Source organism: Globicephala melas, chromosome 9 (genome assembly GCF_963455315.2).
Source record: "Globicephala melas chromosome 9, mGloMel1.2, whole genome shotgun sequence".
NCBI lineage: Eukaryota > Metazoa > Chordata > Mammalia > Artiodactyla > Delphinidae > Globicephala > Globicephala melas.
Genome location: NC_083322.1, coordinates 83,178,957 through 83,194,697, shown reverse-complemented (window position 1 = coordinate 83,194,697; position 15,741 = coordinate 83,178,957). Strand labels below are relative to the sequence as shown.

The 15,741-nt window shown below is 42.1% G+C and overlaps 1 protein-coding gene and 1 long non-coding RNA gene across 14 annotated transcripts in view; one reads left to right on the top strand and one right to left on the bottom strand.

Moving 5' to 3' along the window:
- Positions 1–1,944, bottom strand: part of MAGI2 (membrane associated guanylate kinase, WW and PDZ domain containing 2) — a 1,362,215-nt gene extending 1,360,271 nt beyond the window's left edge. For 4 of the 12 annotated variants that reach the window (XR_009565115.1, XM_060304748.1, XM_060304751.1 and 1 more), the window contains exon 1: positions 1,158–1,943. Coding sequence is in view for 11 of the 12 variants with exons in the window: in XM_060304748.1 (XP_060160731.1) it covers positions 1,158–1,458 (301 nt within the window). In the remaining variant the exon portion in view is untranslated. Of the gene's footprint in view, positions 1–1,157 lie in introns of all 12 variants that reach the window. The other 8 variants (XM_060304741.1, XM_060304743.1, XM_060304742.1 and 5 more) reach the window with 4 other exon arrangements.
- LOC132597795 (uncharacterized) overlaps positions 1,168–15,741 on the top strand; it is a 319,492-nt gene continuing 304,918 nt past the window's right edge. The window contains exon 1 of one of the 2 annotated variants that reach the window (XR_009565121.1): positions 1,168–1,467. This is a non-coding gene — a long non-coding RNA (uncharacterized lncRNA). The other variant, XR_009565122.1, reaches the window with a different exon arrangement.

Sequence of the window (15,741 nt, the reverse complement as noted above, 5' to 3'; positions counted from 1 at the left end):
ATGAAATCCCACGTGGAAAACAAAGATACACTACTTAATTCGAGCTAAAGTTGTCCTCTTTCCAAGAAACTTTTATCTCCCTCTTCCCTCCTACGGACCATAATTTTCTTTCAGGCAAAGACAGAGAGTTCTGCAACAGCCCATCACAGCCTTCAGCTGAGCCTCATCTAAACCAGGTTGGAGCTGACCGAGCCTGAGTTGTAACCAGCTGGCTTTTCCATCCAACTCCTCCTCAGAAACACGCCCCCCTCCCCCCTTTGCCCAAATCCGAAGCCAGAGGGGAGTCCAACCACAGAGAACTTCCACTCAACCCAATGTTCATAGTAAAGAACATTCCGGTAACCACGTCTCTCCTCCTGACCCCCAACGCTAGAACCCGCTGCTAGTGCCGCGCCTTCCTCGCGAACCGCCTCCCGCGGGCCAGCTCGGGGTGAGCGCCCGGGTTAGTCAGTGCGCACGTGACGCGCGGTGCCCACATGACACGATCGTGGGCGGGGGAGGGGGACAGGGGAGTGAGGCAGGGAAAAAGTTAAGGAAGACCCGTCCAAGCGCCCGAAGCAATCTGCCCCGTCCCTTCTTTGTCAACTAGTGGCTCAGGGATTCCCCCAAGGCGTCTTCAGTCCAGCTCCCGAGACGGAGGGCGCAGCTCTCTGCTCGTCCCGCCACCCCCTACTCCTCCCCGCCCTGCTGGTGATGCCGCTGCACCCTCAAGTTGCTCCTTCCTCCCCTTTCTCCCTTCTCCCCTTTCTCCCTCCCTCCTTTTCTTCCATCCTTCCTCCCTTCCTTCCTTCCCTCCTTCCTTCCTTCCTTCCCTAAAAGCTCTTCATCCACTGCGGGCCGTGCCGCTGACGCACATTCAATTGCCCCGGGAGCTCGCCTGCACCTCCGAGGTCACACAAGGCCGAACACCTACCAAAGGGGAAGGGATAACTGCGCAAACAAAGTTGCACGCCCCACCGCAATCCGCCCCTCCCTTCCACCGAGCCCCCCATTCGGAACCCCGGCAAAGCCCACTTGCTCTGCCGGTTCTCTCTCGACCTCACCCCACCGTCGCACAACACACACCCCCTTCCACACGCGAGCCCACCCTTCCATTATGCCCCGCGCTTGAAGCGGTCCAGCCTCCTGGCAAGAACCGAGCAAGCCGCTGCGCTCACCTTGCTTGACACACTTGAGCCGGAGGGGATCCTTGCAGTGTTTGATCACGGCAAGCACGTCCCTGATGGTGAGCCCCGCCACGGGGGTCTCGTTTACTTCCAGCAGCAGTTCCTCAGACACCAACTTGCTGCCGCTCTCATAGGCCACCTTGTCGGGCTTCACCTCCCCCAGGTAGGGGAACTGTCCATTCTCGGCGCCCCCCTTCAGTTCGAAGCCCAGCTGGCCCTCCGGGTTCCTGCCAATGACACTCTCATGGACTTTGCTAGTCCAGTGGCTTTTCTTTTTCAAGCTTTTGGACATGGCAGTGGGGTGAGTCGCCTCAGCTCCTGAGGGATTCCTTTGGGGTAGGGGAGTTGGTGCTGAGAGAATGAGGATGAAGGAGCCAGGGGGCCAGGAGGTGAGAAGAGCAGACTGCCTTCCTCCCGCCTCTGTTCGGTGCTTTCCCTCTTCTTTGGATGGAGTGTGGACGAGGAAGGGGGAGGATGACAGGGACGGCTGGGCAGAGGTAGGAGAGCTTGGGTGAGGTTGTGCTGTCCCTTGAATGACACTCAAGGCTGCGGCCGCGCAGCAGAAGAGAGCTGTGGTGGTGGCGGCAGCAGCGGCGGCGGCGGCGGCGGCAGCCAGAGCGAGCAGTAGCCGAGCTGGGGAGCGGGTGGGGTGGGGGTGGGGAAGGAGGGTAAGGATGCCGGGGGCCACTCCTGCGTGGTGCGAGTGGGAGCGCGCGCGCGCTCCTGAGCGTGTGTTGTTAGCTGATATCCATGGTAGCTGCAGTGGTAGCGGCAGGGTCCGCGCGCGCCCGCGCGTGTCTGTGTCTGTGTGCGCGCGTACTAGTTGTACTGTACTGGCAACAGGGGAGGAGGCAGAGGGCAGAGGAGGAGGGAGCGGGCTGGAGGGGGAGGAGGGGCACGCGCGCGCCGGGTGGGGAGCCGCTTCGCCGCTGTCTCCGCTCCCTCCCTCCGCCGCTTGACCCGGTAGTGAAGGCTGAGAGAGAGGCAGGCTGGGTCCGCCTGGCAGTCTACGGGAGGAGGCGGGAGCGGGAAACGAGGGGAGCCGAGGGCCGGCGTGGGGAGGCCGGCAGGAAGGGCTGCGAGCCCAGCGCGGACCTTTCTTCAGCCTCCCGGCGGCCGAGTGCTGCGCTAGGCTGCCGCGCTGTGAGCACGCCCTGACTTCCTCAGACCTGTGCGGGCCGGAGCAGAATTAGCGGCACCTGGACTTCGGCTCGCCCACTGCCGGGCGCTGCGGCTCGAGCGCCGCGAGCCTCGGGGCGCGGAATCCTGGCGTGAGAAAGCCGAGCTCTGGGACCCGCCCGGCGTGCGCTCGCCGGAGAAGGCCTGGGCGCTACGAGCCGGGTGGAGGCGTCGGAGTTCACTGATTAGACAGGCTTTGTCTTCTCACGTTTCAGTCAGACCCGTCGCAGAGTTCTCAGAATTCCCCTCAGAGGAGCGTAAAGTTAGAAAACTGGAGACTGGTTTTTCTGGCAGCCAGGGACGGGGAAGCAGCGCCCCGGCCTCGGGTGCAGACGGGAACTTAGCGGAGGCTTGAAGTGTAGGGGCTTCACTTTTCCAAGTTAGAAGAAGCGGGAAGAAAGGGACTGCGGGATGGGGGTGGGGACAGCTGCGGTAAGCAGCCTCCTCAGCGAACTGGGCAGTTTCACGCGGGATCTGCGGCGAGACCGCTGGGCACGCCCTCGCCGCGGGCGCCCTCAGAGCCGCCGGGCTGAGACGCGGGAGAAACCCTAAGTTGACCCGAGCAGACAGCCTCCTGCTACCTTGAAGGAGAAGTCTCCAAGGTTTGACAGAGCGGCAGAACAGGGGCTGGAACTCAGCTCGCTGGCCTGCCACCAGGCTCCTTTCCCTTCACCAAGTTTGCAGCTGGGAGGAGAGGCGAGGACCGGGGCGCCAGGATGCAGGAGGGCCGCTGGGTTTCACTCAAAGGCTAGTTTCGTGTGAGATGTTAGGGGTGACTTTAAATTCCTGTAACTGGTAGGTGAATTTAATTTGCTGTAGTTTCAAAATGATAATTAAAAAAAAAAGGTGCACACCCACTCATCTCTTTAAAGCAAAGCATGAAAAGCACTGAGTTGTTAGGAGTCTTGCTGTCTGAGATGAAGACAGTGTGGGAGGCAAGCGGAACAGTTAAAAATGCTTAGTCGACCCAAACAAGGACCCAGTTTGAATTCAGGCTCTGCTACTTAGCAAGAGTATGATCTTGAATGAAGTGTCGACCTTTCTGAGCCTCAGTTTCCTTATTTGTTAAATAGGATTAAAAGTACTAATCTGACAGGACTACGGTAAGGATGAGATCAGGCAGAACGTGCAAAACGCTTGCCTGACATAGATGGGTAGGCACTGAAAATGATAATTTCCTCTTTTTTCCCCTTCTCGTATAACTCACTGTTTGGGGAAGTGGGGGATCAAAGCTAGTCACAACGGCAGAGATCTTAAAGAAAGATGATTTAACCGTGTCTTTTTTCACTTGAGAAAATGGGTCCCCAATGAATTGGCTTTGATTGGTGAGGATTATTCAGTGAGCCAGGAGCAATGCCAGGATCTGCAGCCAGAGGTGCGGGCAGTGCCCAGGTATGGGCAGGACTTTTTGTACCGTAGCCCAGTGTCACCCAATGAAGTTGGGTTTTAGCATTATGAGATACAGTCTTAAGTGGAAATTGGTAATTAGAACCAAATACAGTGTGTATTTTTAAATGCCATTTACAAACTAACACGTACGGGTAATACTAATATTTATGAAGTTCTTTTTTATCATTTATCTTTTTTAACATTTATCACATGTTGTTCTATAGGCTTTACATATATTAATTTATTTCTCCTGACATCTTAGTAAAGTATGCAATATTATCATCCCCTTTTACAGATAAGGAAACTGAGGCATACAGAGGTTAATTTTTGCAAGGCTGCAGTTTTAGTCAGTGGTGAAGCTCATATTCAGACCCAAGTGTTTGGCTCAAGACGTGGTCTCAGTCACTGTGTTGTACACTCTTCCCATGCAATTACCACATATCCTACCAGCAGTCAGTACATAGTGTCCCCAGAGGTTGGGTCTGCGTTTTATTGTAGAGGTACTTAGGGAAAAAGAAAACAAATGGGGCAGGAATTTGACATAAAAGCATTTTACCCTTAAGAACCCAGGAGAGTCACTGAGGTGTGTGCTTGCTAATTTAGTGTTTGGAAGCTTCTAATTCATCTTTTTTTGCCCTGAATTGTGATAATTAGAGCTGGAACCTGTAAACATTTCTTTGTTTTCAGTTGGCTCAATGTTAGCACTTGTCAATAGAAGGTGCTGGAGGGACACTGCATATAAAAGGGGCTCCTCTTCTTGTTTCCAGTGCTTTTCTTCTTGCTCCTATGGTGTGGTGGTCAGTGGTATCCAAGAAACCAGTATTTCACACCCTCCAGGAAATTTGGCCACTTCCCCAGTGTGTGACTTCCTAGTAAGCCTCGCCAGCAACCCAGTGGGTGACTTCCTAGCAAGTTTCACGGGGCCCCTAGCTGGTGGTTTTTCTCACCAGCCCGGTCTGTGACGCCTCAACCAATTTCTTGACTGTCAAATGGGCCACAACCTCATTATCTCCAATGAGGACTGTCTCTCAGGCTTTGTAGGGTAGAGAGCAGGGATGGGGGTAGTTCATCTAAGTTATCCCTCCTTGAGTACTCTCCCACAGCCCTGGAGGTAGTGTCTGCTCCCTTAATCCACTCTTCCTTCATTCTTTAGTGATATCTTCTCTCTTAAAAGAAGAATTGCTAGTTAATAATTCTTTATATTAAATTTTCCCTGTTCTAATTTTGGTGTGATTTCTGTCTCCTGACTGGATCTTGACTCATACAAGGTGAAGAATCATGTAGAACCCTGAGGAAAGTGCTTTCTTGGGTGTCAGAAGTTGGGATCTTGCCTTTAGCTGTGCAACCTTAACTAGATCACTTACCCTGTCAGAGCTTGTTCCCTCATTTGTAAAACGGGAGTGAAAATATATGACAGGGTTGTGTGAGCATCATGTAAAATTGAATGCTCTTTAAATGCACTTAAACGTGAATGCACTTTAAAGTTGTAACATGCTATCAAAATTGAAGGTTTTAATTATCAGAATAGGACCAGAATAGCAAAGAAGGAGATACTTTAAGAAAAAAATTACATGTATTCTGGGGACTCGTTAGATTGTTTCTTGGCAGTGGGAGGGGCGGCATTTCCTGTAAGGTTTATTGTCATCAGATAAATACATTGTTTGTTCGTTGGTTGGTTTACTTTGCCTAGCTTTTCAGAGATGAAAGCAAATAGTTGTGAATCTTAAGTTTTTCAAGTTTCCAGCTCTCTGAAAAATATGACTGAAATTATGACCATTTTGAAATGCTAGATTCAGACTAATTTGGTTACTTTCTATTCTGGTAACCTTCACATTTGCTTTATTTCTCCTTTGTCTCTTTTATCCTTTCTGGGATGGATGCCTATGTCACGAAAGAATTATTTCATTGCTGAGCACTCTATGTGCAGAACATGGCACTAGATATTGTGTGCTATTCCAAAAGAAAAATAGTTCAGGAATCTTAAAAGCTAAAGAAAGAAAAACATAAGTACATTCAATCCTTAGGAGTTCTATGAGGTAGATGCTTGTGGCAGACCCAGTTAAGTTCCATCCTGATCCCTTAGGATCCCTTTGATTGGATCCGCCTTACCCCTAGCTTCTGTGTTCTTTTACTTCTCAGAGCCAGCCCCTGAGACTCTCTTTGGAAGACTGCCCAAGGGCTACTAGACTCATTTTGCCTTCAGGCACAGAGAGCCAGAGGGGACCCACTTAGGAGTTCACTTCCCTCCTAGTACACCCTTTGCCAAGGACTGCCCTACACTGTATAAAAGCCTGTAGTAATAAGAAAATCTGAAGTGTAATTTACACCCCAAGGCTCCCCTGCAGGATCATGCTGATGCTACAATTTTGCCTGAAATCACTTCCTTCCCTATCTTGCTTACTCTGTTATTTTTGTGTTTTTCCTGGAAGTGTTTTGTTAATAAAACAAGTACACACAGTCCTCACCTCAGAATGTGTTTCCGGGGATCCTGACCTAAGACATTGCTATTCCTTTTTACAGATGAGGAAACTGAGGCTCAAGTATTATAAATTACCCAAAGCCACACTACCTGTAAGGGGTGAATTTGTGACTTGATCCTTGTCCATGTGACTCTAAAGCTCCTACTTCTAATGCTGTATTACATTTAAAGTCCCTCATACTGAGTATTTTTAAATTTACTCTCTGAACAGAAGTGGACACAAAGCTCAGCAATTGGTTGATCAACAGACATAAAAATTATATCCATATATTAAGAGATCTTTAAGTGTTTCAGGAGGAAGGGTAAAGAACCACGAACAGTAAGACCGGAGTGCGGTATTCCTCATCTAGGAAAACCTTTACGAAGGTGAGAGCTGCCTGACCAGAGAGAACTCTGATGAAGATACGACTCACATTTTAGAAGAGACTGTAAATGTTCAATGTGGTTTTCAGTCACAGGCTTTCTTCATGCCAAGGCTGAGTCGGGTATTTGTGTTTTTCCTGTTGATTCTGTAACAAATTTCCACATTGGTGGTTCAAAACAACACAGATTTATTATCTATAGTTGTGGAGGCCAGAAGTCCAGAATGGTTCTCACGGGGCCAAAATTAAGAAGTTGGAGGAGCTGTGTGTATTCTGGATCTCTAGAAAATCCTATTCCTTGCCTTTTCCCACTCCTACAGGGTGCCTGGCCTCCTTGGTATATGGCCCCCTTCCTCCATCTTCAGTGCCAGCAACAGCCAGTTAAGGCCTACTCACATCCCATCGCCATGACACTGACGCCCCTGCTTACCTCTTCTACTTTTCAGGACTCTTGTGATTACTTCAGGCACCCAGGTAACCCAGGATAATCTCCCTAGTTTAAAGTCAGCTGATTAGCAACCTTAGTTCTATCTGTAAACCTAATTTCCCTTTGCCGTGTAACATAATGTATTCACAGGTTCTAGGGATTGGGACCTAGATATCTTTTAAGGGGCCATCATTCTGTCTGCTGCAGTATTATAGGATACCACATATTCATATCCTCACTGTTTCTAACTTAGTTCAGGTTATCAACATAACTACCCCCATATTATTGTGGTTATTTTCCCTCTCCCTGCCTTTACCTCAAAAACCTGTTTGGATTAGCTGAAAGAACTTTCTGAAACCTCTCCTTTCTTGTCCGCTTAAAATCCACTAATGCTGCCCATTACATACACAGTAAAGTACAAACTCCTTATTTTGGTTTGATCCTCCTCTGCCCCTTCCAAACTCTCCAACCACATCTCGCTATATACCCCCTGGAATTAAAATCCAGAGCGCCCAGCCAATGTGTATTCTCCAAAACAAACGCAGACTAAAGGAAGCCCCTTTATAGCATCTGTTCTAGGTCCCTTGGAATATCATTAAAGACAGAAATTTAAAAATTGAATTTCAGTAATATTTTGATCAGGGTAGTGAGGTACAGTGCCTTGTGCCAAAACCCCACCATATTTGGGACCCGAGACAGCTGACTCGTGTGTCCTACCAAAGGGTCAGGCCTGGGTCTCCCCTTCCCCTTACAACCTTTTGTTTCATCCATCCTGAATTTCTTAGTTTCCTTGACTCCCGAGGCTATTTCTTGGTTCTTTGCCTGAAATACAGCCATCGCTCTCTGTTTGTGGGTCTTGTACCTGCTTACCCTCTAAGACATACCTCTAAGGCCCTTTTCTCTCAGGAGCCTTTTCTAACTCTTTTTTTTTTCCTACCAACATAACACAAACTCTTCTTTATGTCTCCATGTACCCTTTGTGGAAACATGGCTTCTAATACACTTCCTTATTTTCAAGTCTGCCCTCCACAACAAGAATAGCTGGGCCTTTTTAGTCCATCTTTGCATTCTTATCATTTTGCGCATTCTCTGGCACAATGTAAATGCTCAGCAGAATTCTGCCTAATAACAGATATATCCAAAGTGATAGTGTATGAAATTTCACTATCTGACCACTACCTTAATGTGACTTTTTATATTTAGTGTTAAACGATTATCTCTTTACATTCATACTAATGTCTTAAGAAAATGGAATGCGGAAGAGCACATATTGATGAAGAAAAGACAGAATATACTTAGCCTTGAGGCTGAGGTTAAGAAAAGAAGCCAGATTCTTCAAGACCTTGGGACAGGGTCTGAGAGGTAGTAGTGATGGTGGTGGTGGGGGAGGAGAATAAACTTGACCTGCTTCATAGTTTGTCCATGGCCATTCCTATCATTAAACCTCTTTTCACTCTTGCTACAGTATTCACACAAAAATGCTAATCCATATTTATAAGGGAGAATTATTTAGCATGATGCAAAGTGTCTTAGACTTTTCTATCAGATCATCTCCAACAATAATATACTCACCCACCGCCAACCAAAAGTAATCCTTTTTTTTTTTTTGTGGTACGGGGGCCTCCCACTGCTGTGGCCTCTCCTGCCGCGGAGCACAGGCTCCGGACGTGCAGGCCCAGCGGCCATGGCTCACAGGCCCAGCCGCTCCACGGCATGCGGGATCCTCCCGGACCGGGGCACGAAGCCGCGTCCCCCGCACCGGCAGGCGAACTCTCAACCACTGCACCACCACGGAAGCCCAAAAGTAATCTTACTTGAAGTCTCCAGTTTTCATCTAAAAGTCCTATGGATTTTAGATTCTACTCGGTAGTAGTAGGTTCATATTTATACCAGTGTGAAATACGACTTTCCCCTCAAACTTTGCCAAATGATGTTTCAGGAGGATTTGCCATGTATATCTGGTGGTTTCTGGGCCCAGCTCAGTGACTCCACAGATATGCACAGCTTAAGTCCAGTGACTGGAAATACAAGCCCAAGTCCCGGAGAGAGTTTGGGCTACAGAGATAGACGTGGGGACACTTTGAAACCTTGAATCTTTGGCCTAACCTAGCAGAGTGCAAAACATGAGAAGAGGAAAACACTGAACTCTGATTTGTAATATCTTTTACTAAGCAGAGAGGAGAGGAAAGATCAGTGACGAAGACTATATTCTAAGGTGAGGATCTAATGTTGAGAAATCAGGCCTCTGCAAGTTAGTGAGGGGAAGGATTAGGGTCTTAGACTTCTCCAAACACGTGGAACTGCATATTTTATTTGGTATCTTGTCAAATTACATTGTAGTGCTAATTCTCTTTACCTCAAAACCTCAAATATTTTGATGATTGTAACATTTAGGTTTTTATCAATTAATTTTTTGTAGAAGGGCCAGAACTGTTTCATTTTAGTCTAGGATTAATGGTCATTGGTTGTGCTTCTGCATTTCGTAGAGCCATCTTACTATTTTTAGTATTGGTCTTAGTATTGGGAGGGAATATATGGTCCAGCATCTCCAGATCTCAGGAAATTACTTTCAGTCAGGACTGTCAACTAGTCACCTGGCCCTGTGTAAAAGATCTGGGAACAGTCAAGATTTGAGTACTTAAATCTATGAGAGTATTAGATCGTTTTAGCTGCTAGAAAGTTCTGAATGATGTGACTTTGGTCTTTGTAAAGCATCTCTTTGTGTGAAATTCATGGACCACACAGACTACACAAAGTGAGGAAAGAGAACTACAAGATTGTTTAAATCATTGCTCCATCCTAACTACAGAGTTCACATGTATGGAGAGAAATTTGACCAGCTCAAGCAAAGAAAGCATGAAAGTAATTTTTTGTTCTGTGACTGATGCTTTTGTTACCTTATTCAACGTATGCACAAAATACAACAGAATAATGTTGTTTTGGGATCTGGAAATGTATTCCTTCTTATGCAGTGTTATGCAGGCATACTTATTGAATGTCAATATCTGAATTTATCTGTCTTTTTTTATTATTTTGCTTTTTACTTACTTGGTGCCTGTCAATCTTTTATCATCAATTTACATTCTACTAAACTCAAAAAGATATTCTTATAGCTTTTATACTTTTAGCCTTCCTTACTAGATTTTTTTAAACACTTCAAAAATTCAGGTACTTGGATTTCATGCCATCAAGTAGTTATATCTATATCCCCTCCTTTTTTTTATTTAAGTGAGTATTTCATTTGCCATCACTTTCTACTTTGTGATTCTAAATCTTTTAAAACCATCTTACTGTTTTTTTATGCACTCATCCTTGTAGAAAATTCTTCTCTATAAAATACTATTATCTCTTATGTTTATAACTACTTCTATTTTTTCATATTATTATTCTTCCTGTTTTCCAAATGCACATCTTAATTTATTCTTTTTTTTCCTCTATGTATCTCTTTAGTATATGCCTTTAGTTTCCCATCAATTCCCATCATAAATTTTTTTAAAACTTTAAAATATGCTACATGTATTTTTAACATGATGTTTAATGTCCATATTCTAATCCTCCCTATTAATTTTTATCATTTTGTTATTGATTTTAAATGACAATAGTTTCCATTTCAATTAAGTAAAAGAAGCAAAAAAGGCACAATATTATCATGGGCTTAATTTTTGTCAATAGTAGAAAATCTTGTAGGTATAAAGAAAGTTTATATAGAAATAAAGTGAACATTTTCTATCTTGAAATAGTGAGGAACAATCAGATGTGTTTTCTAGACTTCGGAAAAACATACTTCAAAAAATTCAAAGAAAAGTTCATCATGCTTCCTCAGTCAGATTACTAAGAAGCAAAAATTCTGATGAACAATTGGAGGCAATGAGAGTGTAATTCTAATCATACTAATTTTAATAATTTTGCAAACCTCTCCAGACACTATTCTGTGTGGTGTAGTTTGCTTTTCACCATTCTGAATGTCAGAGATGTCTTTCAGAATATGATGAATACTGGTGATCTTATCCCACCCTTCATCCCCCATCATAAATGCACATGTACATATATCTTCCATATATGTACATATCATTTCATGTAATCTATAGATTCATTGATGCCCAACCATTTTTTGGTTAGGTGATTCTTTAAAAGTCCAGCTTAAATAAACCTCTTATTTAAAAGTTTTTTTTAATTTATATATAATCAGCTGAAAGTAATCTTATCTACTGAACTCCTATGAAATGCTACCTGATCCTTTTCATCAGGTTGTATTACAAAATTCTAGGCATGCTCAGCCTCACTTCTAGGCTATGACTTGAGAGCATGACTCATGTTCGTAGTCCTCACAGAGGTTGAATGAATGAAGGAAAATACAATAGTAGGAAAAAGGAGACACATAACTGCAATGAATATACAGTGTATAAATATACACATTTATACAGTTTATGTATAAACATTCCCTGAAGCTCCCACTTTAGCAGGATGCTAAATAAAAGAAATCTAAGTTTTCTCAGTACTAATGGAGATTTACTTCCTAGCTCTTTTCTCTGGAGACAAATGTAGGTCTCCTCAAGGATAGGAAGATTTGCATATGAGGTATGATTTAAAGGGCTAGAAACATCTTTTCTGCTGTCTCCAAAACACTTCACTATGTTTTGTCATATTGCCTGATAATTTGCATTAGAGATTTATCCTTTTGAGATAATAAAATGCAAATATCTCTGAAAGGGTTTCTTCTGCTTTAGTCATACTCATATGGCTACTAGTGAACAAAATATGTTCATTACAGGATAAAGAGAAGACTGCCAACTAACAAATCCCTAGAGTCTGTACTACACCAAAGGTTGCTTAGCAATTTCTACAATTGTCTCAGTCTAGTTTACAAGAATAAAGAGATTAGAAATCAAGGGTATATGGGTATGTTACATAAAGTTGTAAAATTGATATTTACAACTGTGTTTCTGTTCTCTATTGATTTAACAACAATGGAAATAGAAGATTAATAGGTGGGTGTCGTAGGGTGGCACTAATTCAGTTCGGTGGTATTAAAAGGTGATTGTTAAGCCAAGAGTTGAATGAGGCACAGCATATACTTGTGTAAAAATCCGGGGGAAGGACTTTTCAGGCAGGGGAAAGGGGTAATACCTAGGTCCTGAGGTGGTAAGGAACTGGACAGGTCAGAAACTAAATAATTTCTACTTTCATTATTTTATACATTCAGTTATGCTGCCACTTAGGTTAGTCTCTAAGGCCTTCCACAAGTTGGACCTGGCTGAAAATTTAATTCTTCCCTCACCTCTTCTCACCATGTTCCAGGCTAGTCTGTGCCTCTGTGACTTTGTTTAATAGCTGCTCATTCGTTCATTCTTGCCTAATAAACTGTGGCTCATCTCTTAAAATCCACCTCAAGCTTTCACTCTTTGAGGAGACCTCTCACTCTCTCCCACCCATCATCCAAAGAATTGCTCAGTCTTTGTGCTACCATTGACTTATGCACTTGAGACACTGCTTTGCAATTACTAATTTATGTGTCTGCTTTTATCACTAGTAAGTTTCTTTAGGACAGAGACATTATTAATTCATCCTTGGGTACCTATGATCCATAATATTAGTAGTACTGCATAGTACATGGTACTAGTAGTATATAGTAGATACTCAATAAATCATTGTTCAATGAGTGAATGAATGGGATATCTTTTTGCTGTTGTGATTTAACTAATGTAACATTTATCTTCAGAACAGTTTCCATGACATATTTATTCTACTTAATAGCTGTAAACTAACTCTAGACTATAGCCATATTCTATAACCACTAGAATGTTTATCATTATGTCATTTCTAAACAATAAAATGTTAAATTAAATATTATCCTTCATATTTAATGCAAACTATGCTCATGGAAATATTGTGGAAAGATTGAGTAATTTTTAACACACAGTTTTCGATTTTTCCATTTAGCATACTTTAGTAGATTTTCAGCCTTTTAAATATGTTAGCATTGAGAACCAGGTACTACTTAATGAAAATCATGATTTAATAGTGTGTTTTTTGTGGTTTGTTTGTTCCTCTTTTTAAGTTAGGGTGATAGAATTATGTTTGAGACATTCATTACGTTTTATTTAAAAGAACTCACTGTTCCTAATTTGTAAGCTGAGGGCTTTTTCGATTCCTAAGTGTGTGGAGTAGCTGGATGAGGAGCTGGGAAGGAGAAATTATAGGAGATGTAGCAAGAGACGGAAGGAGGATACAGACCTTTTGGCAGGCCAAGTCAAAGTTAGTTTCTGTCAGGGAACTACTACAGCATCATACTTTAGGAGATGACAGAGAAATGGCATTAAAGTAACCATGCAGAATTGGAAATACACATTTGGAGCTTTTTGTTCCCAGAAAGTTTCCAATATATTGGTACTTGCCCAGTGTCTAAGGAGATAAGTGTCTAAATGATTGGCATTTGTTCTAGGCTTTATCTATAGTCATGGAGAAATTTTCACCTGCAGGTTCGTCCTGAAGTTGTGGTACAGTCACCTGATACACATTTACTGAATGAACTAAGCTAATGAGTAGAGGTCTAAGCCTTTAATATTAGTCCCTTTATTTATTTGTTTTTAAAGTTTGTGTTAGTATGGACTCCTAGATTCTTATTTAATCTAATGGATTAGAATACTAATATTCTTTATTTTGATGCTCAAATTGTTTCAGATTTGGCTTGTAGGAGTTCCTTTAAGATGGTTTGCTTATCCTTTTGATGTGTCCCCCTGATTATTTGAACATTTCCTTGTTTCCTAATATAACAAAATGTTCGAAATTTATCTTGTTTCTTTATTCGCCAGCTCTGGAATCTGCCTTTCCCCACAATTAACTGTGATAATTTTTAGTGGAGAATGATATTTAGAAACCAGAATATGGTGATTTGTCTTGTTTATTGCAACTGTTGGGCCATTTCTTCTAAGCCCTTTCAGTGGAGAGACCTAGGAATTGTATATAGAGATATTTCAAATATATTTATATGAAATATACTAAATGTATAGGAAAAGATAACTCAAATTGTCATCTTATTATGAACAAAACATTAACATTTTTGAAGGGAAAATATTTGTTATCTACATAGAATGGGCCTAGAAAGTAATAACATTAATCTTGAACTAAGTACACCCAAATAGGTTTCATTAACAGTTAAACATAATGTATCTTAGAATCTCAGCTCTTGGAAGGAGACATTGTCTAGAACTGTGATCTAGGTGTTATACAGTATACCCTTGCAGTGTTGTTTCGGATCTGTGTTGGAAGAGAAAAATAAGATCAGGGGACAAAATCTTGTCCTAATCTTTCCTAAAACTTTTAAGCACATGGAGAAAAGATATTGAGCATTCATTACATTCAGAATCTTGAAACGAATGTATAGTTATGAGGGGTATAAACAAACAAGGATGTAGTGACACTATCTACATGGAAACAATACTAGTGTCCTCTCTTTGGATAACTATGCTATAGATGCAATACTAACCATTCCACTTAGCAATAGCTTGATGATTATTTGGCCACCAACATGAATAACTTGTTAAGGGAAGATGATGAGGAGTTGTGAACATCTGAATAATCAGGATTTGCATCATAAAATCCTAAACTATGTATCCAAATTCTTACAGAGTTTTCTCCCAGCTTGTCATGGAGGGCTTTAACAGTCTGTTTCTTCTATTACATTGAAAACCAGAGCTTCTCTACTTGGCTTACTAATTCCAAAGATTAAATCATTAAAGGTAGGAGCTTACCTTTACTGATTTATTTGCTTTTCAGAAAAATTAAGTATAGCCTGATAAAGTTCATTTTATGTAGTATAATAACCAAAGATTCTCATTTTAATAAACACTTGCTAACTATTGCATTATAGTAATTTAATAATGACCTGAAAATAATGTAAAAATATATGTGTACATATATGTGTATATGTTCATATAATACATATGTTATTTTTAACTTCAGAAATCATAAAAAATAAAATTGGTACCTGAAGAAGCCACAGCTGTAATTAAAAAAATATAATTTGACAGTGTTAGAAGGCAAAATTAACTAACAATTATTAAGTTACTATGTGGTACACACCATATGTATTGCATTTTATTTAATTATAAAACAATATAATTACTAGAGCTATTATCATCCCTAATTTATAGAAGAAGAAACTGAGATTACCTACCTTATTAAACTTGGTCAACTTCTTGTAACTTATAATTAATACATTACAGAAATAGGACTCAAACCCACATATGTTTACTTTAGACCCCATGCATCACATAAACCTTCACATGAAGTATGCCATATAAATCACACTACTTCTGGCCAATAACAATTTTACTAAATTGATTCTTTGTTTTTTTGTCTGTAAAAGAAGGATGTTGGCCTATCTTAGCCATCCTCAGTGTTTTTAACAATCAATAAACGCATTCGTCACACGTAATATTTTTTTTAATGTTCTGTATTCGTGATTGCAAAATAACTATGACTCAGTTATGCTTTGAACTTAATTTCAGTGCTATTAATTAAAACACATCTGTATACATCTGAAAAATACCAGTCGTGACAATAGCACAGAGAGCTTGGTTTTGAAAAATAATTTAAGTTATAATTAAAAATGAACCAAAGGTACATAGAGAAGGTGTGGACCACACATATGTGGCTGAAAGCTGACCCACAGTCATCTTAAATGGATTTTATCAAAAGAGATGCCTAAAAGACCGCAGGATCCCAACAAGAGAGTCT